The sequence below is a fragment of the Hirundo rustica genome, chromosome 15, assembly GCF_015227805.2.
Source record: "Hirundo rustica isolate bHirRus1 chromosome 15, bHirRus1.pri.v3, whole genome shotgun sequence".
Lineage (NCBI taxonomy): Eukaryota > Metazoa > Chordata > Aves > Passeriformes > Hirundinidae > Hirundo > Hirundo rustica.
The window spans coordinates 1,706,508-1,730,901 of NC_053464.1; the positions used below are offsets into that span (position 1 = coordinate 1,706,508).

Consider the following 24,394-nt stretch of genomic DNA (forward strand, 5'->3'; position numbering starts at 1 on the left):
GCGAGGTGACTTCATGTGACTTTATGTGGGATCAGAACGAAGGGTCGCCGAAGCCGAAGCGGTGCTGGGCGGCGCGGATCTCCCCCAGCAGCGCGTCGTTCTGCAGGCCGAGCTGCGGGCAAGGGGAGCGGGGTCAGGGCCGGGCTGCGCGGGAGGTGGAGGGGCTGTTCGGCGGCTCGGCTGCGACACCGGCGGGACGGGCATCATCCCGCGCCACCCCCGCACACCCGGCTGGGCAGGGAGCAGGGTGAGGGGTTCGTGCTGCCTGCAGCCCCGCCCGGCTCGCAGGGCACGGACACGAACCTTGACCGAGTATTTGTAGCACTGCTCTGCCTCCCGCTGCCGCCCACCCTGCAACACAGCACCGGGGAGCAAATCGTGGGTTAGGCAGGAAAAGACCCCTGAGACCATCAAATCCACCCATTCCCACATCCACACGGCTTTTAAATCCCGCCAGGGATGGTGACCCCACCACTGCCCTGCGCAGCTGTACCAGGGCCTGACCACCCTCTTACGAAAAAATTTTCCCAGTATCCAACCTAAACCTCCCCTGGCACTGCTTAAGGCCATTCCCTCTCCTCCTGTCCCTGTTCCATGGGAGCAGAGCCCGACCCCCCCGGCTGTCCCCTCCTGTCAGGGAGCTGTGCAGAGCCACAAGGGCCCCCTGAGCCTCCTTTTCTCCAGGCTGAGCCCCTTTCCCAGCTCCCTCAGCCTCTCCTGGTGCTCCAGCCCCTTCCCAGCTCTGTTCCCTTCCCTGGACATGCTCCAGCCCCACAATGTCTGTCTTGCCATGAGGGGCCCAATGCTGACCCCAGGATTTTGGGTGTTCATGAGGGGCCCAATGCTGACCCCAGGATTTTGGGTGTCTCAGCACCCCAGGAAAGCCATGGGATCTCCCTGAATGACATCTGTAAGAAGCTCAGCAGGGAGGACATGCCCTGGGGCACTCAGCGCCTCAGGGTGCTGCTTCTGCCATCCAAGCACAGCTTTCCCTGAGCTTTGCCTGAGCTTTCCCTGAGCACAGCCCCCAGACTTTTTACCACAGAGTTCTACACCAGCTCTTCAGGTTCATGAGTAGATGCCAACGCACCCCAGCCCCATAACCCCCCCATAAACCCCCACTCCATCAGGCTGGAGGGGCTGGGCACTCGCCTGCAGGCAGATGAGGGTGAGATATCCCCACACTTCAGCGTTGGTGTTATTTAGGGCATTGGCTTCAGAGAGTGCACTTTCTGCTTCCAGCATCTCTTCCAGCTTGAGGGAGAGAAGGAGAGGCATGGACAAATGACAGAGAGCAGGCAGAAAGGGCTTCCCAACTGAACAGGCATTGCTCTAACAGAAGTGCAACAGAAGTTCCTAGGAGGGCTTCCCTGAGAGAAATGTGGGGGAAAGGATTTAGGGCACAGACAAGGAGTTATCCTCAGTGCCAGATCATCCAGATCTCCAGCCTGGAGCAGGAGCTTCCCACTGCTGAGCACCGTGAGATCACACACTAGTTCTAAATTAGCCTCCAGCTGTAAGGAAAGCAGCACAAACCCCTTCAACTCCAGGAACTGAGTGATGCAGCTCCATGAGGGAATGTGGCTGTGTTCCTGCTCCCTATTCCTGCTCTGCAGCAGCTCTGGGTAGCTGGTGCCCAGGTCACCACTCACCTCCTCGATTTGATTCCACAGCCTCCCAGGAGGTAAACATTTGGCCAAGGAGGAAACAGAAGTTCAAATTCCTTCCCTGATTGCTTCCTCAGCCAAACTCCCTTGGGGGAACCTGGCAAGGTGTCGCTTGGGGAGATGTCCCTCCCTGCACTGCTGGTGGCTGGGTGTTCTTGGCAGCCCCTCAGAATTGCTGGATTCCCTTGGACAGGAAAAGCACCGAAATTCCTCCCTGCTGACATCCCACTCAGTGCCCTGGTGGTGACATGCAGGTCATGTGCAGGCAGGAACTCGGAGCAGAGCCCAGATTGTTTGCCATGACCCTGAGGAAGGAGATGCTGGCAGGAGCTGGGATGTGGGGAAGGGGTGGCTGTTCCCAGAGCAGGGACTGAAGGTGACACCACCCAGGTGCCACACTGGGGCTGTCACAGCACACAGGACACGATGGCCCTTGGGGGCACTGGCTCACAGGCAGCCAGGAGTCGCTTTAAACAAGGGGATCCAGCAAAAGCCAGCCCTGTGTCCCATGCCACCAAGTGACACCCAGAGGACATGAAGGCAGCTGCACTCACCCTGTAGCAAGCGATGCCCACGCCCAGCCAGGTGAGACAGGTGGCAGAGTTGTCACAGGCGAGCAGGAAGATCTGCTTGGCCCGGCCATACTGCCAGGAGAGAGACAGACATCCCCCTGCATCATCACATCACTCCACAATCAGGGCCTTGCCAAACAGCCTGCTTCCATGGGGCTCAGACACCCCCTGTCCCCACTGCTGCTGGAGGAGGGATGTGTTTTGTGGTAACACCCCCTCCACAGCCCTGCTGGCTCCTCACCTCTTTTTCTTCCAGGTAGATGGAGCCCAGGCGCAGGTAGACAAAGTGGATATCCATGGCATCCTCCACAAAGCTGATGACTCGCTCGTAGCACTCCTTGGCATTGTCAAAGTCCTTCTGCAGGTAGCACAGGTGCCCTTTCTGAGCCCAGACATTTGGATTCTGTGCACCAAAAACCAGGAGTGAGACATGGATGGGAGGAACACCTGAGAAGGGGGCTGGGACACTGCAAGCAGCAGAAAGGAGGAGCTGAGCTGTGTTTAGTTGTGTTATCACAACAACTCCCTGTGCAGTGCTCCAGGCTGGGGATTGCATGGCTGAAGGCTGCCTGGGGGGAAGGAAGGACCTGGGGGTGCTGGTTGGCAGTGGCTGAAGCAGAGCCAGGTGTGCACAGGTGGGCAAGCAGCCCATGTGTCAGCCATGGCATGGGCAGGAGCAGGGCACTGCTTGTGGCTCTGTGCTGGGCGCTGGTGATGCTCTGTGTCCAGTTGTGTGCCCCTCAATTGTGGGAGGACACTGAGGGGCTGGGGAAGGGTGCAGGGAAGGGAACAGAGCTGGGGAAGGGGCTGGAGCACCAGGAGAGGCTGAGGGAGCTGGGAAAGGGGCTCAGCCTGGAGAAAAGGAGGCTCAGGGGGCCCTTGTGGCTCTGCACAGCTCCCTGACAGGAGGGGACAGGAGGCGGGGTCGGGCTCTGCTCCCAGGGAACAGGAACAGGACAAGGGGAAAAGGCCTCAAGCTGTGCCAAGACAGGTTCAGATTGGATATTGGGAAAACTTCACTGAAATGGTGGTCAGGCACTGGCACAGCTGCCCAGAGCAGTGGGGGAGTCACCATCTCTGGAGGGATTTAAAAGCTGTGTGGATGTGGCACCTGAGGACATTGTTTAATTGCAAACATGGTGGTGCTGGGGAATGGTTGGTTTTGCTGATCTTAGAGGGCTTTTCCAGCCTAAACAATTCCATGATTCTGTGATATCAGGGCAGGGTTTATGGAGAGAGTTAAGGTCAGCAGGCTGCCTGCAGGACACCAGCAATGGGATCCCCGTCCAGCTCCCTGCCCAGTGTCCTGCCTGCACACCACATTCCCAGGTGTCATCTTCCCCCTGCCTTCCTTTCAACCTGCCTCCCCAAAGCCACCTTCCTTGCAGAGAGCTCAATAGAACCTTGTTTGTCATGAAACAGAACTCGACTCCCCCACCCAGCGAGAGAGGATCAGGATATACCTGATCCTTTCTCTTTTCAGAGAGGAAAGAAAGGCAGATGCTGCAGAGGGAAAGGCAGAGACAGGCTCCGAGATGCTGCCTGCCTGTGCAGGGAGTGACAGGAGGCTGTGACAATGGGCTAACCAAGAGCAGTGCTGCAGCCACAGCCCGGTGTGACTGCCTTCCCACTGAAGTGCTTTGGACTAGCGCTGGAATGAATGAATGAAGTGGAAATGAAGCAGGGGCTCTGGGTTCACACACACTGGGACTGCACAGGAATTACCACGGGGTCGAGCTGAACGGCCTCGCACAGACATTCCTCACATCTGGGGAAGTCTTCCTGCAGCAGGTAGGTCCAGGCCAGTGCCAGGTAGTAGGCACAGGTGGGGCCTCCCTGAAGGCTCAGCAGCTCGTGGGCCAGTGCCTTGTCAACAAACTGGGGAGGAACAGCACAGGTGGTGGTTAGGGGAGCAGGGACACCATGGACACCCCAGCAGGACAGGGCAGGAGAGCTGACTGACACCTTTCTGACTTCCACAAACAGAAAACACAAAGGAAAATTCTTTCTCCCCTCTTTTGAATGTTGGTCTAGTGGAAGGTGTCCCTGGGCTAGTGGAAGGTGTCTCTGCCTATAGCAGGGGGTTGAAATGAGATGAACTTCCAGTTCCCTTCCAAACCAAACCATTCCAGGATTCCAGTGAGTTGTGTTTTGCTTTAAGCAGTTCTTTCTGCCATGTCAAATTTAGGCAGGCAGCACAACGTGGCAACCAGAGAGGTCCCAGAGATGACTTGATGGCACAGGCACATTCCACAGTTGATACAAAAATCACTCCAACATACACAAGTGTCTGAATCAAAGGAGCTCAGGCATCTTGGAAGAATCACAATCATGGATCCCATCTCTGAATGCACAGGGAAGGGCAGCCTGTACATTTCGGAGCTGGCCCCTCTGCAGCAGGCAGTGCTGGACTGCGTGTCCACAGCCAGCACTGTGGGCTCAATACTCTGCCTGGCCACACTTCTGCATCTCTGGGCAGTGGTGGCTTTGCTCCCTCTTGTGCTCGGCCTCTGGAGTAGCCACGGCTCATTCCCTGAGGCCAAGAAAGGCTGGCTGGAGCTCTTTGGGAATAAACCGACCTCCCTTCCCACTCCTGCACTCCCTGTTAAACTGACCCGGACAGCATTGACTTTCATCAGGAATTCCACTGTCTTCATGAAGATTGTGCAGGGAGGTGGCTGAGGTCCTGGAGCAGGACATGCTGCAAGAAAATGTGTAAATGTGTCTCTGTCAGTCCCAAAGTGGGTTTTTTTATTTCTGGAGCCAAAGCAGGACCTGATATCCTAGTGGGGATAGAAAAATCCCTGCAACATGGAGCAAAACCCAGGAGGTGGCAGGGGAGGCTGAAGCAGAGGTTAACTCAGCATTCCTTTCTGAAGGGCTTAAGTTTTTTACAAGATCTGAAAAGAAATTACGCTCTTCACCCACTGATTTTCCAGCCCAAACCCAGGGGAAAAAAAGGTGGAAATTTATGAATGATGCTTGTCAGAGAACAACTACAGTGAGGCTCCTGCCTCCCCAAACCGACCAGGGGGCCCTGGGGCATCCAGCACTGCCATTTCCACCACCACTGGGGCTGTGGAGGAAGCAGATCCCACACCACACAACCAGGGGGATCCCCAGGGACACTTTAGGAGCTGGCATCTCAGGAGGAAGAAAAGGAGGGTGCAGGGTGCAGTGACATGAGGGAGAGAGCTGCATTCACCTGCTGGCTGTCCATCCTGACATGTGCTGCTCTGAAAATCAAGAGTGAACGTGCTTTGCCTGCAGATTCCCCAGCTCAGGAGACACAACAGGCCTTGGCATCATGTGAACCATGGCTCATTGCTCCCACATTACTCTTCACCATTCCCACAGGACCATCTCCCAGCTCTCCCATTCCCAAACCTTTTGGGGCTTCCTGCATTGCTGTAGCACCTTCCATGGCCTCTGGTGGTTTGTCAGCGGAGCCATCTGGAAACTTCTCTAGAATGAAACCCCCAACAACCATTAGGTGGAAAGCCATAAACTTCCCACTTTAGAACATGATTTTAAAAATATATAAATACATATATATATATAAGATTTATCAGGTTTTCAAAGCTGGAAAGAAATTTCCTTGCAGGCGACAATACCTGGAGCTGGGGTTTTGAGCACAAGTTTACCACGTGAAGCCAGAAACAAGTATAAATGAGGCAGGATGAGAGGAAGCAGCCTCAAGTTGCACCAGGGAGGTCTGTGTTCTGTGACAGCAAAACATTTAATCACAGAAAGGGTGGTCAGGCCCTGGCACAGCTGTCCAGGGCAGTGGTGTTCCCTGGAAGTGTTCAAAAGCCACGTGGGTGTGGCAGCTGGGGACATGGGCTAGTGATGAACACAGCAGTGCTGTTAACAGTTGGACTCGATGATCTTGGAGGTCCTTTCCAGCCTTAGTCATGCCATGATTCTATGAATATCCCTTTCCTCATAATCAGAAGAGACAAAACCCCGCATGTGTCACGAGCCTGCCTGCCTGAGGCACTGGGCATGAGTGGTGATAACGATAAAAATAAAGCCAGTCAGCATTTCCTGCAGCCTGGCCAAATATTTGGAACTCAGCTCAGGCTGGACTCAGAGGGGCTCCAGAGGAAGTCTTGGCCTCAGGGTCACTGCCAAGCAGCTGGTTTGTCCTTTGGGTTGGTGAGGCAGAGCTTCCCGAGCTGTGTTGGGAACTCACAGTGACAGCTTCCATGGAATTCTGTTCTAGCTCACAGTGCACATCTTCTACCTTCACCCTTTGTACTTCTCTTAAAACCTCTCCTCTCCTTCCACTGTTCACCACACAGCTCCAAGCCCCTCCTTGCTGGTGTCAGGGCAGCTCCTGGGTTTGCCTGTTACCTGAGTCTGTTCTGGGAGAACTGGGCTTCTTCCCTTCTCCCTCAGCAGCCTCAAGGAGTCTCCTCTCCTCTTCAAGCTGTGCTCGCAGGAGCTTCTTAGCTTCACGGAAGTTCCTTTCTGCCTGAATATAATTATTCTGCAGCTCATAAAACAAACCTGTGAGAGAGACAGAGCAGCATCAGCAGACACCCAAAGGAAGCAAAATCCTCCCCTTAGTCCTCAGCTTGGAGCAGGGAGAAGATGACTGGGGGCAGGAAGAATGCTTGGCTCTACAGGAATACCCTGAGCACCAGACTGGTTTTGTACCTGAGAGGGTCCAGGCTATAATGCTGGATGGCTCCAAGCAGCAGGCATCCTCAAAGAAGATCTCTGCCTCTTCATAGTGCTGCAGCTTGACAGCCACAATCCCAGAGAGCAGCAAGCTGGGGCAGGGGCAGAGCAGTCAGCCTTGCAGCCCTGGCAGTGGTGTGGGGGATACACTCCCCACCCTCCCCGCCCACCAGGAGCACTCAGCACCTTTGGATGTGATGGGGGTCCAGACAAAGGGCCTGCTGCAAGCATTCCTGGGCTTTGGTGGCGTCCTCATGCAGGAGGCAGAAGGCTGCATAGTCCAGCCAGGACTGGACGCTGAGCTGGTCCCGAGCTATTCTCTGGACAACAGAGATCATCACTGGAGTCAGGCTCAACACATGCCATGGACTGGGGAGGCAATTCTGGAATGACCACCACTCCCCTGGCCGCCCCAGCCCAGCTGAGCGGGAATCAAACCCTCGTCTATCACATGCAAGGGTGTCCCCAAAATGGGATCGTGCTGGAAGCCCACTTCCTCTAAGCCTTCTCACCTAACACGTGTCTTCCAGCTCCAGCTGATGCCTCCCAGGGCCCAGTGTCCCCAGAACTGACCCAGCACATCCCATGTCCCCTGGCTTCGAGGCTGGAGTCCTCTGTGACCTGGCCAGGGACATCCTCACATCCTGCAGAGAGCAGCATCTCCCTGGGAAATCCCTCCCATTCAGGCTGAGTATCCTGGTGACGCTCAGCTCCTTCCTCCCTCCACCACAGCCGGGGCTGGCTGAGCTGTGAGCAGTGGCCCCACTGTGATGCTGTGCTGTGCCAGCCCACCCAGCGGATGGCAGGAAAGAACTGCTGGTAAGGGGCTCCCTTACCTGCTTGTAGAAGAGAGAGGCCAGCTTGAAATCCTTGTTGGCTTCAGCTTCACGAGCAAAGAGCAAGAGCTGCTTCCTGGTCGTGCAGGATGGAGGGGCAGCAGAAACATCTTCCTCAGACAGGAGCTGGTAGGGAAGGAGACGGTGTTAGCCCTGGGAAGGGAGGAGTGGTTTGTGTGATCCCAGTATGGCAGCAGGTCCCACGCCAGCGCTGCACACAGCACAGACCAGTATGGCTGGGGCTGGGCACTGGGAAGGGCAAGCTGCTCTGTGGTGGGACATATTCCTGCCATTCCCAGGTACCTCTGCCACACAGGCACAGGGCAATGTCAATTTTTACAAGGACATGATGGGGGGAATGAGGTGGAAGGGCTTCCCACTGCCAGAGGGCAGGGTTAAATATTGGAAAGGAATTGTTCTGTGAGAGGCCCTGGCACAGGGTGCCCAGAGCAGCTGTGGCTGCCCCTGGATCCCTGGAAGTGCCCAAGGCCAGGTTGGATGGGGTTTGGAGCAACCTGGGACAGCGGGAGGTGTCCCTGTCCATGGCAGGGGGTGGGATGGGATAAGCTTTAAGGTCCCTTCCAACCCAAACCTGTGGTTGGAATAATCATAATCCTATGATTATTCACAGCATTCCCTAGATCAAGGTGATGACAAAACTCAGTGGGGCCACTCACTGGTGACCCCAGCTCCTGCTCTGCCAAACCAACCTCACCTGTAGCTGTGTGCCAGCTACAGCAGCTTTACCAGTGGCATCTCACACCTATCCCACCATCAGGATTTTGAGCAGTGGGATACAAAGGCACTGGATCCCTGCCTCGAGTGTGGCTCAAGGGCCACATGTGACAACTCCAGCAGATGAAAGCATGAGCTTGCTTCTGTCTTGAAGGCAAAAGTCCTTCACCTGCCTTGGACCCACGGTGAAGCCATGGCCCGAGTCACCCAGATTTCCCCCTACCTTGTTCAGAGCAATGTGCATGTGGTCCACAAGGTAAATGTAGAGCTCACTGAGGAATGCCTGGAGCTGCTCCTTGGTCTCAAAGGCCGTGGTCTTCAGATATTTCTCTCTCACAATCTTCACCACAGAATACTGTGGGGACAAGGGATATTGGACAAGGCAGGTTCCCTCCCGTACCCCCTACCAGCTCTGTAATCCAACAGAGACAGAGCCTGAAGCTCCAGCTTCGTTCTAAGAAATAAATCCAGCCCGCTAGTGATAAAAGCAAAAAAAGGCAAGCAAGGGGGATTTTCTTTCCCTCCTCCCTGACACAGCCTCTAGGGACAGCATGTGGATGGCTCATCTCCTCAGGACAGAGAGTGGTCTCCAGGAAGAGTGTGGCTGAGGCTGAGCAGCTGAGGGAATGGACCCTCCTTTCCCTGCCAGGGCAGACTGGGAATGTGAGAGCAGCCAGCTTTGCCTTTCACAGGTTTTGAGCATGGGGCAAAAGGATGTGAGTAGCTCCCATTGATAGGAAGTGTTCTCGTGGTGTGGGACCAAAGCAGCTTGGTGCCTGCTCCATTACAAGGGAATCCTGTCCTCTCAGTGCCCACTGCAACAGCTCCAGGTGGTAGGAAAGGATTCTGGAGCACCACACATCATCCTGAGTTACCACCATGTTCCTCACTGAGAAACTGTCAGGACAAGACAAGTAGGAAGGCAAAAAGCACAAAGGAGTCTTCACCTTAAGCTGTTCCTTAAAAGCAAAATATTTCCCAGAGGTATTGAGCTCGTAGTTGAGCTGATGCTTTTGTTTCTCCAGGGTTTCGTGGTCTAGGGTTCCCTGGTCAGGCAGCTGCTTCCCAAAAAGCTCGTGGTATTCCCTCAGGATGGCAACAGCAACACTGGTGACACATTTGTGATAATCTTCCACTGCCTAGGAAAGAAATAAATTTATTTCACAAGCCACTTATGCAATCAACCTTGATATGTATTTGATTTGCCACAGCCCACGCCTCCCATTAACTCCACCTGACTCAAGTCTCAATTAGTCTGTCACACATCCTTTCCTGTCCATGCCTGAGGGCTGAGAAAATATCTGCAGGTAAACATGAAAGAGCTCCTTCCTGCTAGGATTTTCCATCACAACCCAGTATTCCAGTCACTGCTATCTCTTCTATAGCAATATAATTGGCTGTGAGTAAAATATATCTCATTTACTGGGAGCCTTGAAACCCACAGCCAGCCCTCTTCAGCAGAACCTGTAATCTCCATAATCTTGATCCTCAAAAATTCTTGGTGACCTGAGAAAGGTCAGGGCTGAATCTGTTCAGGTTTGTCTGAGTCCGATGAAGCACAAGGGCTGGTCTGAGACTGCTGGGACTGCCTAGGATATAAGTGTAAGGTCCTGGTAACCTCTTTTCCCAGCATCCCATTTCCTTCCAAACATCCCCCCATGGCTGCCTTCCCTCCCTTTCCTCCATCTCTTCAACACTTCCCTTTGAATGGATGTGAACACAAGTGATGAATGGGTTCCCAAGGCACACTGCTGTGGAGATAACACAGATACAGGAGTTTCCTTTTCTGTGTATTTCATAGAATATGTTGAATTGGAAGGGATCCACAAGGATCGAGTCCAACTCCTGGCCCTGCACAGTCACCCCAACAATCCCACCCTGAGCATCCCTGAGAGCGTTGTCCAAACACTCCTGCAGCTCTGGCAGCCTTGGGGCTGTGCCCGTTCCCTGAGGAGCCTGGGCAGTGCCCAGCCTCTCTTTTCCTAATATCCATTGGAACCTCCCCTGGCACAGCTCCAGCTGTTCCCTTGGGTCCTGTCACTGGTCACAGACAGCAGAGATTGAAGCTGGCCCTTGTGAGGAAGCTGCAGACCCCAGTGAGCTCTACCCTCAGTATCTCTTCTCCAGGCTGGACATTCCAAGTGACCTCACCACTCCTCATATTGCCCTATTCCCTTCTAGACACTTCAACACCTTTGTGGCCCCGCACCCTTGTCCTTTCAAACCTCATCCCCATGTTGCTGTGGGCTGAGAATGAAGACTCTGTTGTGTGAGAGGGATGAGGGCAGGGTGGGGTGGCAGAATGGTGGCAAGGCACAGGCTCCCACACGTACCTTCTTGGCTCCTTCCATCCGGCGGGGCAGCGCAGGGTGGGGAGGAATCATCTCCTTGACCCTGTCATGAGAGCAGAGGGAAGATCAGCAGATCCCCTGCCAGGGAGGGCTCCACCCTGCCATCGTGTCCGTGAGACACCTCACAGGCACCTGGGAGCAATCCTGAAGTGTCAGAACAAGAGAGAACAGGTCCCTACAACTGATGGTTGTGGCTTGTCATGACAGGGTTAACATTACTGCGAACCCACAGTGCTCTCCTGCAGCAGCAGAGCTGTATCTTGGAGCTCCTGGTTCTGCAGGACAGGTGGAAGGAAGGAAGCAGCCCGAGGAAAGCTCTGTAGAATTTGGTCACTAAACATCCTGGACCACCTGATCCATCAGCTCTAACGTCGTTTGGTTTGGCTGTGGTACCTCATCCCTTGGTCACACATCGAGCCCCGACACCAAGCTCAGACCCCCAGACACCACACAGCCTTGCCTGGGCTTCTGCTGGAGTTACAATGACCTTTCATTAGGATTAACATATTTTTAACTACGGCTTTATTAAGGTGAGGTGGCTGAGCACTGGAGCAGGATTCTCTGTGGAGTCTCCTTCCCTGGATATATCCAAAACCCATCTGGACACAGAGTAAACGTGCTCTGGGGAGTCCTGTGTGAACATGAATGTTGGACCAGGTGACCTTTCAGGGGTCCCTTGCAAACTGGATCATTTGGGGATTCTGGAATTAAAATCCCTGGTGCCAAACCACGCTTAATTAATTTAATTTTTTTTTCAACATTTCCTGCTTGCTGGACACCAGAACAGCCTCAGCCCTCAGAACACGATCCATCACCCCAAGCCAAGGCCTCCTTCAGGTGCACACAAGCAGGTGAGCAAGAAGGAGTTACACTGAATCCACACACACTGCAGAAGAATAGTAATGTATAAAACAGGCCAGGAAAAGCTCTTTTCTGAGAGGGGTTCGCCTTCCTCAGCCTGTTCCTCCTGGAAGACAGCAGGGAGCAGTGACGACAACACACATACCTTCAATGAATGGATGATATTTCTGTTTGAGAGAGACATCAACCTGCACCTCTTATACCTTATTAATCTGATGCATTTTCTATTTTTTTATTCCATAAACTAGATGTTTTATGCCTTTCTAACCCATAACACAGCAGGGCTGCCACTGGACAGGAACTGGAAGTCTCAAAGCAGCAGAGATGAAAGAGCAGCTCTGCAGCAGAATGACATGAAAACGAACATAAAAGCTAAGGAATGGGTTTCATTGTGAGAAAACTTCTGAAAAGCTAAAAATGAGAGAATGCTCTGGTGAAGCAACAGCAGCATTACCCAGGGCAGTCCACGCTGGTGGCCAGAACTGACCAAGCCACTGAACATCACATGCAAGAGGCAAGCACATGGGGATTAGAGGGAAACAAAGCCCAGACAGGAACACAGACACTGTTGTGCGTCTCTGGTGTCTCTTGTTTTGAGAGGAATGGCAGGGAGATGCCAGCTGGGATGAACAAGTGCTTTCCCAACACACCAGATGCCACGTTTAAAGCAGTCTGGCCAAATCCTCCCCCTGATTCCTGTGGGCTTTGTCTCAGGCCCTCTTTATGGAGTATTCCAAGGGGGGTTTGCTGTGCAAGCCTCTCTCCACCCAGCAGAGAGGAGCTGTCAGCCCCACAGCCATCCTCACGCACCGCTGGACGAGCTCCTCCCGCAGCCGCTTTGGGACCAAGGGCCTGTCCAGCTTTATCTCCATCACCAGGAACGTTCCTGCCTCGCTGTACTGCTGTGGAGATAAACATTGCTCCCTGTGTCAGGCTGTCTGCAGCCAGTGCTGGCACAGTGAAATACTCAGCACACAGCCACAGATCTCCAAACTGCAGAGATCCAGCTTGTTTTATAACCCACCCTCGGAATGAGTTACAGCAGCAAAATCCAGCTCGAGAAACCAGGCTAGGGAAAAGGAGAGAGCCCAGATGATCAATGTGCCCGCAGAATGAATGTACATTCCAGAGGAAGAAGCCAGAATATGAAGGGATAATTTAAACAAATGCCTGACAGTTTACAGAGACCTACTAGCCCAGTGCCAGTCTGCTTTCCAGGTGGACGTCACTGGAAGAACTCTGGGACTGCATCTAAGTAAAACATCCCCTGTCCCACACACTCTTGAGGAATTTAATTGTGCAAAAGGTGTGAGACACCAGCATAGTGATGCTGCACAGTCTCTCCTTCTCTTTGGAGAGACATAATTACCCATCCTTCAAGGTTGAGATTTGTGACATCTTCAGATTCTCCAGTGACATCTGACTATTGGGTTTTGGATGGGTTGAGTAACTATTAGGAAAAAGTCTCTTGTTTCAGACTCAATAAATCTCAAATATTTGCAAGTTCAGGGTGTGAGATGGTACATTTGTCCAGGCAGCACGTCCTACGATTTCAGATAAGGGAAAGCTGCAGCTTCCTTACAAGGAGCAGCTCCAAACTCTGCTCTCTGTGACCAGTGACAGGACCTGAGGTGATGGCTGGAGCTGTGCCAGGGATGGCTTAGGCTGGATACCAGGGAAAGATTCTTCCCCCAGAGCGTGGTTGGGCACTGTCACGACCCCAAGGCTACCGGAGCTCCAGGAGTGTTTGGACAACACTGTCAGGCACAGGGTGGGATTGTTGGGGTGGCCGTGCATGGCCAGGAGCTGGGCTAATGATCCTTGTGGATCCCTTCATGTTGAGGAGATTCTATGAGTCTGAGATAATGAGTATTTCTCAGTTGGCTGAGGCAACACAGCATCCATCCCTGGTTCCTGCGTGTCCCAACTTCCTTGACACAGAAACATGGTGCCATGTGCCTCCCTAGGCCTTACCGTTGCACTGAAATCTTTCTCTTCCTTCAGAGCCTTACTGGGAGCAGCTTTGGAAACAGGAGAGGTCCCAAACCCTTCCCTGACCAGACTGAGCTGTGACCTGTGATCCCGGAAAACACTGTGCTGAAATTTGGTCTGAAAAATAGAGGCAACAGAGAGAATCAAGGGACAAAGCAAGTTTCCTCATTCCTTTGCCTTAACCTCTCTCATCACAAAACACATTGTCAGGGTCTTAAATGCATTAAGAGGTTTTGTAATCTCATTCTCTCCTCCTAGAGTTCAGCTGCTGGTGCTCCAGGCCAGCTCTGATCCTGTGAAGCATCAGGTTAGACTATGAGACTCAGTGGGGATCTCCATCTTCCCTCAGAGCTGTGTTTTCACTGAGGACTGGCCCTTGATCCTTGCCTGAGAAATGTGGTGAACATGCTAGAACCCAGATCCATGATCCTGAATTCCTGGTGGGACCCCAGACCTGCCTCACAGCTATGGACTTGCCTGGTGATGAGGCTGCTGGATGCATCTGGCTTCTCTCACCAGACTTGCTCCACACATTTTTGGGGGTCCCCACTTGCCTGACAGCATCTCTTGGCTCCCAGATCATTTTCTGGTGTGGAGCAGCTCCCCTGACACACACCAAAGAATTGTAAGGAACAGGTTTGTCAGACTGTGTGTTTACACAGTGTTTGACCACCTAGACAGGCTGTTTCCTCCCACACGTCCTGCTTACAGGAACTGGGCTAGCAAGAGTTATGGGGATCCTGGGGAGAGGATGGAGCAGCCGTAGGGAAACTCCTTAGACCAAGAGGCAACCCAAAGCATCTGGGGAATGAGAAGGACTTCAGTTGTGACAGATAAATGGCACAGGACAAGCAGCACCATGCAGCCAAGGGGTCATTATTCATGGCAGGGAAGCAGAGCCCAGCAAACACACTCATGCCCAGCAGACACACTCATGCCCAGCAGACACACTCATGCGCAGCCCAGCTCTGCAGCAGGGAGCAGGGAGGCAGGAGAGGGGCTGGAATTCACCCAGCCCCTGCACCTGGACCACAGTCCCACAGGGAACATGGGTGCTAAAACCAGGCTGTACATCTGTCCTCCTGAAACAAGCTCAGGCCTGTTCCAGGAGGGATAGACTGTGGGAAAATGGAGATGTAACTGTCACTCTTAGTAACAGAGAGGAGAAAATGCAAAGACAAATAAACCTCGGTGAGCTAGAGCTGAAAGAGCTCCAGTGACAGCTTTTTTGGTGGTTGCTGGGGGTAACGCAATCCTTTTAAAGCCACTGTTTGCTCTTCCCAGCAACACAGTTCCTTTGCTCATGTTCCAGACTGGGGAGAGTGGAGCATGCTTGCATAGGAGGGAGGGGAGTAGAGTGAGATTCAAAGCCTCTCTCAGCCTCCAGACCTGCTCACCCCCCACAGAAATCCCCTGCCTTGGAGAAATCTGCACCTGAAATCTTCTATCATTACTTTTCTCCATCACCAGAAGGGCACTCAAGGTTCAGAGCACTCAGCTCCAAGTAGCACAGTCCACCCTGCCTGCTCCCCAACACCCTCTGTCCACTGTCCCTGCTCCCAGCCCCTCAGTGCAAACCCAGCTGCAGAGCTGGAGCAGAGCCTGCTGCTCTCACCTTCTCAAACACCTCGCTGTTCTGGTAGTTAAAGACACGGAAGGCCCCTCGGATCTGCCTCACCCCAGGGCACAGCAAATGCATCATGTTGACATATGCCACGCCATGGAAGGCAATCTGCTTGTCCTCATCTCCCTGGAAACACAGAGCAAGGGACTGAGATCCTGAACAGACTGTTATTCTCCTTAAGGGAACAAGGTCACCAATCTCATTAAGAGGAGGCCACACTGATGCACCTGATGAGACCGTGGTTCTGTCACTGGCACGCGGCCGAGACAACCTGGATGAATACACTGGAGTCATTCCATATGTAGAATATTAATTTTATCCCAATCCCTGTGGGGCAGCTCTTCTCTCTAATTCCTGCACTCTGCTGTTCCTCAGGATGGTCTTGTTGAGATACAGCTGGAAGATTATCAGCTGTGTGGTTGGAAATCCAGGTGACCCTACCAGAGCTGTGCATCTCAGGTTGGGCAGAAACCAAGTGGCTCAGGAGGTGTGGGAGGCCTGGCTAGAAGGATCATCATCAGAGCTGCAAAATCCTGGCACTGCTGAGTGCTGAAAGGGATTTACACCAACTTATATGGCTTTGCCCTGGGATAGATTAGGAGCTCTCACACAACCAGCTGCCAGGAGCAGAACCGTTCTCTAAGGGGCCATTTCTCTGTTTAAACCACCCTGGTTTAGGTGCAAAAGCATAACTTACAGCCTGATAAAGAATGCATGAACTTCTTCAAGCTGTTCCAAAACCCCACTGGCCAAAGATCAGCTCAGTCAAGTACTTTTAATTCTCTTCAAAGCCAGGCTGGACAAGCCTCTGAGCGACCTGGTCTAGTGGAAAGTGTCCCAGCCTGTGGCAGGGGGTTGGAAGGAGATGGAGTCTGGGGTCCCTTCCAACTCAAACTATTCTGTGATTTTAAAAACCGCCCTCTCCCAGTCCCGTTTCCAATAAGCTACCACAGACCATCAGTGAGAGCTATAAGGAAAAAATATGACCCTGTATCTATTTAACAGCCCCATAAAGCCAATTATTCACGAAGCCTCCGGCTCTGTGGCTCACTTTGGCAGCTTCAGGGCTGATTTTCTATCACAAAGGCCTCAAGAGGAAAATGCCTGATAACGCAATGCTACTCCACAAGCCAGATCCCACTTTTACCTTGTCAATTTTGCTGGGTTTCCCTTTGCCAGCTGAGGCCATGGACATCCTGCAGAGCTCCACGGGCCAGTAGCGGTGCTCAGCAATGCGCCTCTTCAGGCTGGGCACAAAGCAGATGCAGGATGCACTGAGGAGATGCAGAAACCCAGCTGGAGAGCCCCACCACCCTCCTTCGAGCCCCAGCAGCACCTCTTGGGTTTGCTTCATCCTATTCCCTCAGCAAACACCCTCAGGTCATGGGAACACTGTGATTTGGGACAGGCTGAGAACATTTTCTCCTCTGCCCACTGCTGTGTGCATTTATGGCATAGCCAGCTTTAAAACAACTGTGAGAGTAACACACTGGGTTTTCTCTCTCCCCAGTTACTTCAGAAATAAGTAAGAGGGAATGTGATTAACTTTGGTATAAAACCTGAATTGTACAGAGCAAGTGGATCCTGAGCTTGCATTCAATGTGGCTGGTGACTGACACGAGCAGGCAGGTGGATGGATGTGTAGGGAAGAGAATTTAAAAAATCAAATAAGATAGAAGTGAGTATTTCTTCACAAGGAATAATTCGGCTGTGAAATGCACAGCCATGATGCAGCTGAGGCCAGAAAATAGCAGGATTCAAAGATAAATGGAACACTCATCCTGATCTCGAGCGTATCTGGAGCTGCTAAAGGCAACACTTATCCAATAAAAAAGCAAATGAAGAGTGCCCACATGGAGCGAAAGGTTTGAATGTATTTGGGATTCAGTAAAAAACTTAATTAGCAGCTCAGAGGAGAGCTGTGCACGCCACTCCACTCCATGTCTGCTCATCATAACTGCTGCCCCTTCTTTCAAGCTATGGAGCCCCCAGCCCCCAGCCCCAGCTGCTGGCAGCAGAAGAGAGCATTTGTGGCCTGGAGACAGCAGCTCCAGCCAATTCATCTTCTCCCACCACAACAGAACAAAGCTGCTGCCAGCAGTTCAAGGCACTTCAAGAGCTGTGTCCTTGCTCAGGGGAACACCTGTGGCCGAGAGACAGCCACAGCAGCCATGGGAGGTGAGACAGAGCCACAGCTTGACCCCTCAGTGGTCCAAGAGCACCTGCATGCTGCAGCTCTTTGCCTCAGGCCATTCTGAGCATGTTCTGGGGTGCTCAGGTCCCTTACATGGCCACTGCAGCAGCGTCCAGGAAACAGCGCCTTTCCATGTCCCACACGATTCTCTTTGTGCTCTCAGCCTGGATCCTGAATTCCCTGTCCTGTGAGAAAGAGTGTGCAGTCAAAGGCAGGACAGGCAAAGCCTCCACAGCCTGCATCATCCTCAGAAGTGTCCCCAGGAGAGGATGTGAGTCAGACAGAGGTGTCCAAGTGCCCATAGCCAGGCCGGCCCTGCAGAGAGGCCGACAGCCTTTTCTGCAGACACCATCAGCGTTTAGTGCCTGCCTCACAGGAGATAACACAGCTCCCAGCCCAGCAGCTCAGTGCGGGTGTTTTCTGGGACCAGACCTGCCACTTTCTCCCTTGGGATGTCTCCAGCAGTGAGTCAGCATGTCTGCTGTCCCAGGGGAACCACCTCTGTGCTGGACACGGCAGAGTGACCACCCACCTCCCTCTCATATCAAGTCTCTCAGTCCCTCCTGGTTCTCCTCTAAACTTGGCAGTCCTTCCTCACCTCGCTTTTGGTGAGCTCTCCATCCTCATCCTCATAGGGCCCACCAACAATGAAGGAGTTGGGTATGTTCAGAACACCAGGGGCCAGGATGGGGCCAAGGGGCCAGTGTTTGGGCCGGGGCAATGGTTCTTTGTTACCAGCAGCCTTCAGGATACCGTTCTTGAAGAGCAATGGCAATTCTTTCTAGAGAGACGTGAGAAACCAAGGATTTGCATTTCTGACAGGAGCAGGAGCAAGAGCCAGCTGCTCCAAGCTGGGATAACAAAGCAAAGCAACAGTAGAGGGTGCCTGGCTTAGAAAATGCGCTCCACCACACGCATACAAAGGACAGAATAAAAATAAAGAGCCACGTGGAAAAAACCCTGCCAGTTTGAATCCAAATCTTTCCAAACAGACCTTTGTTTGTGTTAAAGAAACACATCACGCCACAGAGACTCTTAGCCCTCCCAACAAAGGCTGCTGGTGCACAGGCACGGAAGCTGTGCACCCCACGTGCCTGGACACTTGTTCCACGGGGTGGGAGAACAACCCAAACCCAGCCAAAGCTCCTGTCACTGTGCCTGGGCCATTCTCACCTCGCCAGCTGCTGGTATTTGCAAGCAAACCATGTAGTTTTGCTGGGCGTCAGCAGTAAAGGTGTCAGGGACAGAATAAGCTGCCTCCAGCGTGATGCTCAGGAGGTTCCCACTTGAGAGCTGGGTGGCAGAGAGCAGGAGCTCTTTGGTGCTCACTGTCACTTCAAGGCTACTCTGTGAGACAAAGATAAAGTTGAGCCAGTAAACAGACAATTATAACTTGCCTGCTCTTAGGGAGAAGCAAGCAGAAACCCAAGGCCAGAACATATAATGTTATCTTGTGCCTCATCTCAGATGTAAAAGAAAACAGCCCAGCACAGGAAAGGAATTTCAGGACCAATTTGACTCAATTGTGGTATTTGTTTGTTTAAATCACAGCCTGGCTGAGGTATGGCACATGCCCCAAGGGTCTCTCAGAATGAGCTGTGGAAAAAGAGGCAGGGTCTCATGAAAGGAGCCACAGAGAAAGAACATCAAGGGTGGAAAATGATGCTTTTCCCCTGGTGATTCAGAAAGCCACAGCTTTGCCTCTGCCCTATCTCCATGCTCTGTGTGCAGCCTTTAATTACCTGTCCCAGCCCTGGATGGATGGCGTGTGAGGGAAAACCAGCTGGTCAGCATTTACAACCTATCCTCCCTAATGAGTGCCCCCCCACCTTGCTCACGGTGAGCTCCTCTTAAACACAGAGCTGTTAATGGGATATCCACCCCTCCAGTTCGCTCCCGGTGCTCACTGCAGGCAGGCTCAGGAGCAAAACTGGACACGTTTTCCCAGCCTCATACTTCATTCCCTGTTTTAGTCGCTGGGTACTTTGCAACCTGCTGAATGAATCTTGCAGGAAAGGCAGTGAGAATTTGTACAATAATGGACTCAGACATTTTATCTGCAGAAAGACAGGCTAATAAAGCTGGGCAGGTGACCCTGCCATTGCCTTTTGGGGGGTTTTCAGCACTGTGCTTTCAATCTTTGTTGTTTTTTGCAGAGCAATTGGGTAGCTGCACACATTAACAATTCCCAGCACAACCTCACCTATCAGAGGGAAGTAAGGACAGACGTCAGAGGGAGCGGGAAAGGCCTCCAAGCCTGTAACATATAGGGCTGTACCACATCCGTGATGAGCCAGGCAGCTGAGTCATGTTCTCTCTCCCATTAAAAAGCAGCAGAGAGCTGAATGAGGGAAGGAACAGTTCCAAATTCCACATACCGTGGCCTCGGGGTGAAGCATCTCTGATGGGGAGGCAGACACTGCATACAAAGGAGCAAAGACCTTCAGTGACCGATCTCCTGGGAAGAAACAGGAATGAGAACAGCCTGAAGTGAGACCCTCCGCAAAGAATCATAGTCATGGAATTATTTGGGTTGGAAGGGACCTTTAAGATCATCTTGTTCCAGCCCCCTGCCATGGGCAGGGACACCTTACATGAGACAAGATCATTGTCTAATTCTGAATGCTGAGCTACCCTTTCTCCCCGCTGAGACAGATTTTGCAGAGCTATGAAGGTCACTTGGTCCAAAGGAGATAAACTGGAGTCAGGGGCCCATAAGGAGAGATCAGAAAGTGCCAGGGAGCAAGGAGTGGTCACAGAGGCTGTGGAATTCTGTGTAGTACCTTGCAGCAGAGGTAGAAGGTCCACCACAGCTTGGCCAAGAGGAGTGATTTTTTCTGGTTTTTTCTTCTCCTTTGACGCCACTTCTAGCACTGTCACTAGGGAGAAAAAAGAGAGGAGCTGGCAGAATCCCTTGGACCAGCAGGTCAGGCACCAGGGAGGGTCTGTGTGAGCTCTGGCACATGCTCCTCTTCACCTCCCAAGGCTGACAAGCACAGCAAAGCCAAAGAAGCACGGGCCAACATGTAAGGGGATTCTTCCAGCTGGCAGAGATGGACAAGAAGCGCTGAGAGCCTCCCACCACCGCTGCTGAAGTGCTATTCCTGAACCAGTGACTCCTGCAGCAACAGCACCCAGCTCCAAGGTGGGAGATCTGGCACCAGCTACTTACAGAGCAGTGGTTTCTGCACAAGGACATCCAAGGAGTTGGGCCCATCAGGGCTGCACTCAAAGCTGGTGCTGAAGTCGTATTCTGCTGTCCCATCTGGCAGGACACCAGTTTTGGAGGAGTCTCCCAGGACTGCTCCGTTGTACTCCACACGCACCAACGTAATCAGCACATTGCTTTTGAGAGTATTCTGTCAAAAAGAGAGCTCAGTGAGAAGCTGGCTCTGTGGCAGCATCCCTGGATCGGAGTTCCTCTGGCAGCAGCTCGGGTCAGGACAGGGCTCACTTGTGGGGGTCTGCTCCACCACAGGAATGGGGAAGAGGAGCAGAGCTTGGCCACATTGAGACCTCACCACTCCCTGTCTTTAGGAGGGAAATTTCCTGTTTCACCATGCTGTGATGCCCCAAAGATTATCAGGAGCTGTGGGAGGGGAGATAGAGAGGTTCGGGCTTCACTTCCGGAAAGACACATCTAAAACAAATACCAAAATACTCCAGTGATATTTTTGTGTTTCCAGGAAGCTTGAGACCTTTGCTGTCTCCTAAGAAAGCAGCTCCTGAGCTACAGGGATGAGCTCACAGGACACCTGTGGATGTCCTGTGGTGCAGAATGTCCTGAAATGGACAAGAGAAAACAGCCTCAAGTTGTGCCAGGGGAGGTTTAGGTTGGATATTAGGGAAAATTTCCTCACTGTAAGGGCAGTCAGGCACTGGCACAGGTTCCTCTGGAAGTGGGGGAGTTCCCATCCCTGCAAGTATTTAAAAGACATGTAAAATATGCTTTAGTGGTGTCTTTGGCAGCGCTGGGTTATAGGTTGGACTTGATGGTCTTAGAAGCCTTTTCCAACCTAAATGATTCTGTGAAATCAAAGGAAGGGCTCCAGCAAGTGCTTTGGGAGCTCTGCAATTTACTGTTACACCACCTTCACACCACTTGCTTTAATCAGAAATGAGGAGATTCAGATTTTACTTTGATTTTCAAATGTCTAAACAGAGGGGCTTAAACAGGGCTGGAGAGGGACAGTGAGGGCACAGCACATGGCAGTGGGGACCCACATGGGCAGCAACTGGGCACCTCCACAGCAGAGGAAGCGTTGGGCAGCAGAAACACAGTTTAGTTCTCAATCCACAGAGAAGTGGCTGAACACAATGACCATTGTACCCAAACCCAGCTTTTCCTTAGTGCTGAGCCACAGGGATAGCTAACCTGCCCTCAGCTCCCTTTCTCCCTGTCACTGGGGTAATTAGTTCCATGCTGGTTCTTACACAAAGAGATCTCTTTCACTTGGTTTTAATTTTCAGCCCTTCTCACTGTCTCCTTGAGCATACATCCTATGAATGGCTAAACAGAAGAATCCAATTAACCTTTCCCTGTACCATTAATTATCCAAGACTCCTCTCTCATCCTTCTCTAAGTTGCCTCTAATTAAGCAGATTCCACACTTATAGCTAGAAGTGGATTCCACATTCTTACAGCCGTACTTTTTTTTTTTTTTTTTTTTTTTCATTTTGTTGCTGTGATTATTGCCCTTTTGTAACCCCTCCTCCCTTTTGTACAGCCCTTTCTCACGGTGGAGCAATCAGAACCACAAAGCAACATTCCAGATGCAATCAATCCAGGAGTCTTTTCTTCCCAGCATTGTTTATCCTCCTCTCACCTCATACCTCACCTAAGCTGCTGTTTGCTGAATCCATCAGTGTAAGAGGTACTTCAATACTACAACGTGAAAGCCTCAAGCAGATGCTTTTGGATTGCTTTTTCTGTCTACTGCTGGAGCAGAAGCAAGGATTTGCATTTTTTCTGCTTAAAGCAGGAGCTGAGCTGCTCCTCCACATTCCCCCCCAAATGCCAGTTCCTCTGGAAGACTTTAGGGACATCTGGGTGCATCACATGGAAATCACAGCAGTGGTGGTTTGATTGGCACCAGCTCATAGCCTTGAACTGGATTCATTGCCTTTTTAAGACCGGAGCCACCCTATTGCTTTCAGTATGATTTAAACAGCTGGAGCTGGGATGAAAATCTGGCTTTACACCCAAGGTGTCCTTTCACAGGTTTTTGTCTCACTGATCACATTTTTGCTGTCTTCTGCTTAAAAAAACCTGCCATTTCCATACAGTTAGAGGAGGCAGAGTGGTACATTTCACCCCAGTACCTCTGGCCTGCTGCTAGGGAGGTGTGTTCCCCAATTTGTGTGCCTCACAAGCTTTCTCCTCTGTGTGAACTCCTCAGCAGGGAGGAGGAAGCCTCAGTGTGGCATTGTTGAACCTCTGATACCCCCACCATTCCTTCCTTTAGCCTTACCATCCCCCACCTGCCCTCACAGGGGATCCTTGTGCACACAGAATCGCTCTGGTCTTGTTTATTAAATTAGTAGAGATATTTTCAGAACTTTACCAGGCCATGTGCATTCATGACTGTGATATGTACTGGTATTGGCTGTGACACACTGTGAAGAGCTGCGGCAGCGGGCTCCCTCCCAGCAGTCATCCCCGCAGGGACCTCCATGGCTCTGCAGGAGAAAGAATGAGGAAAGAAACATGAAACTGCTCCATTCCTCTCCCAGATACGTCTGCAGGACACAGCAGTGCTGGTTGCAAGTGCTATTCAGGGCTTGGCTGTCAAAACACCATTGAAAGCACAGGGCTTTGGCAGTGACGAATCCCTCACGAGGTGCAGGGGGAGGACTGGGAAAAATGTAATATGAAAATTATCTATCTCTGTAAGCTTCACCCAGCTGCAGCTCCCAGGAAAGGTTTGTTGTGCCAGGCTGCTCTCAGCTCCCAGTACATCCCTGGCTCTCTTCTACTCCCTTTTTAAGTTAAAGGTGACACCATGGGCCAAAGGCCAGCAGCCACCAGCCCGTCCCCTCAGGGCTCCCAAATGCCATGGGGACCTGGCTCCATCTGCTCCCCAGGTTCGTGGACCCCTCAGGGCTCCCCAGGGACCCCACGGCCGCCTCACCTCACACCCCCAGGGCCTGGCAGCCCCCTCAGGGCAGCATTGATGGGCCCGGGGCTCCCCTCACCCTGGTGTGGTCCTGCAGCCCCTCACCGACGGTCCCGGGAGTCTTCCCAACCCGGGGGTCTCCAGCAGCCCCTCTCCAACGGGCCTGGCGGTTCTCCTGCCCCAGAATGGTCCTGCAGCCCCTCACCGACGGTCCCGAGGGTCTTCCCGACCTTCAGCCCCTGACCCACAGGTCTAGATGCTCTGCTGACCTGAGGGCTCCTGCAGCCCTTCACCCACGGGCCTGGAAGCTCTCCTCCCCCGAATGATCCTGTAGGCCCTCACCGACAGTTCTGGAGGCCCTTCCGCCCCCGGGGGGATCCTGCAACCCCTCACCGGGAGCGCGCCGGGACACCGTGCGGCGCCGGGGCTCGAACCTGCGGCTTCCCGGCCTCGGCGGAGGGCTCGCGTCCCGTCACCACAGCGACGCGGCTGCTCCCGCAGGCCCCCGAAACCTCGCGGGACCCCGGCCCAGCCCCGCGTGTCGGGGGCGTGCCCGTGAGGCCGCGGCCGCCGCCATGACGGGTGTGGGCAACCCTCAGCAGCCCCCGGTGTGGCGGGGGTTCCCCCGAGCCGTCCCGTGTCAGCTGGCGGTGCTGTACGGCCACCATGACCCCCTGTGCCAGTCGCCTTGGCAGCCTGGTGTGCCCGCCTGTGCCAGAGCCCGCTGTTGGCCTCTGCCCCGGCTGGCACAGGCCGTGGT

The 24,394-nt window shown here is 52.9% G+C and overlaps 1 protein-coding gene across 1 annotated transcript; it reads right to left on the bottom strand.

Moving 5' to 3' along the window:
• CFAP70 (cilia and flagella associated protein 70) lies at positions 1–24,104 on the bottom strand. The gene is made up of 27 exons (XM_058422628.1): positions 24,028–24,104; positions 23,083–23,197; positions 20,691–20,877; positions 20,302–20,397; positions 19,897–19,976; positions 18,692–18,865; positions 18,117–18,299; positions 17,612–17,703; positions 16,472–16,571; positions 15,316–15,450; positions 13,683–13,817; positions 12,519–12,610; positions 10,830–10,890; positions 9,444–9,635; positions 8,720–8,851; positions 7,762–7,887; positions 7,112–7,245; positions 6,902–7,017; positions 6,596–6,751; positions 5,627–5,704; positions 4,855–4,940; positions 3,965–4,117; positions 2,481–2,642; positions 2,222–2,311; positions 1,153–1,254; positions 304–351; positions 1–112 (listed from the first exon to the last, which is right to left on the bottom strand). Exons 2-27 carry the CDS (start codon positions 23,191–23,193, stop codon positions 32–34), a joined length of 3,102 nt encoding a protein of 1,033 aa, XP_058278611.1. The 5' UTR covers positions 23,194–23,197; positions 24,028–24,104; the 3' UTR covers positions 1–31.
• Positions 24,105–24,394: the final 290 nt, after the last annotated feature.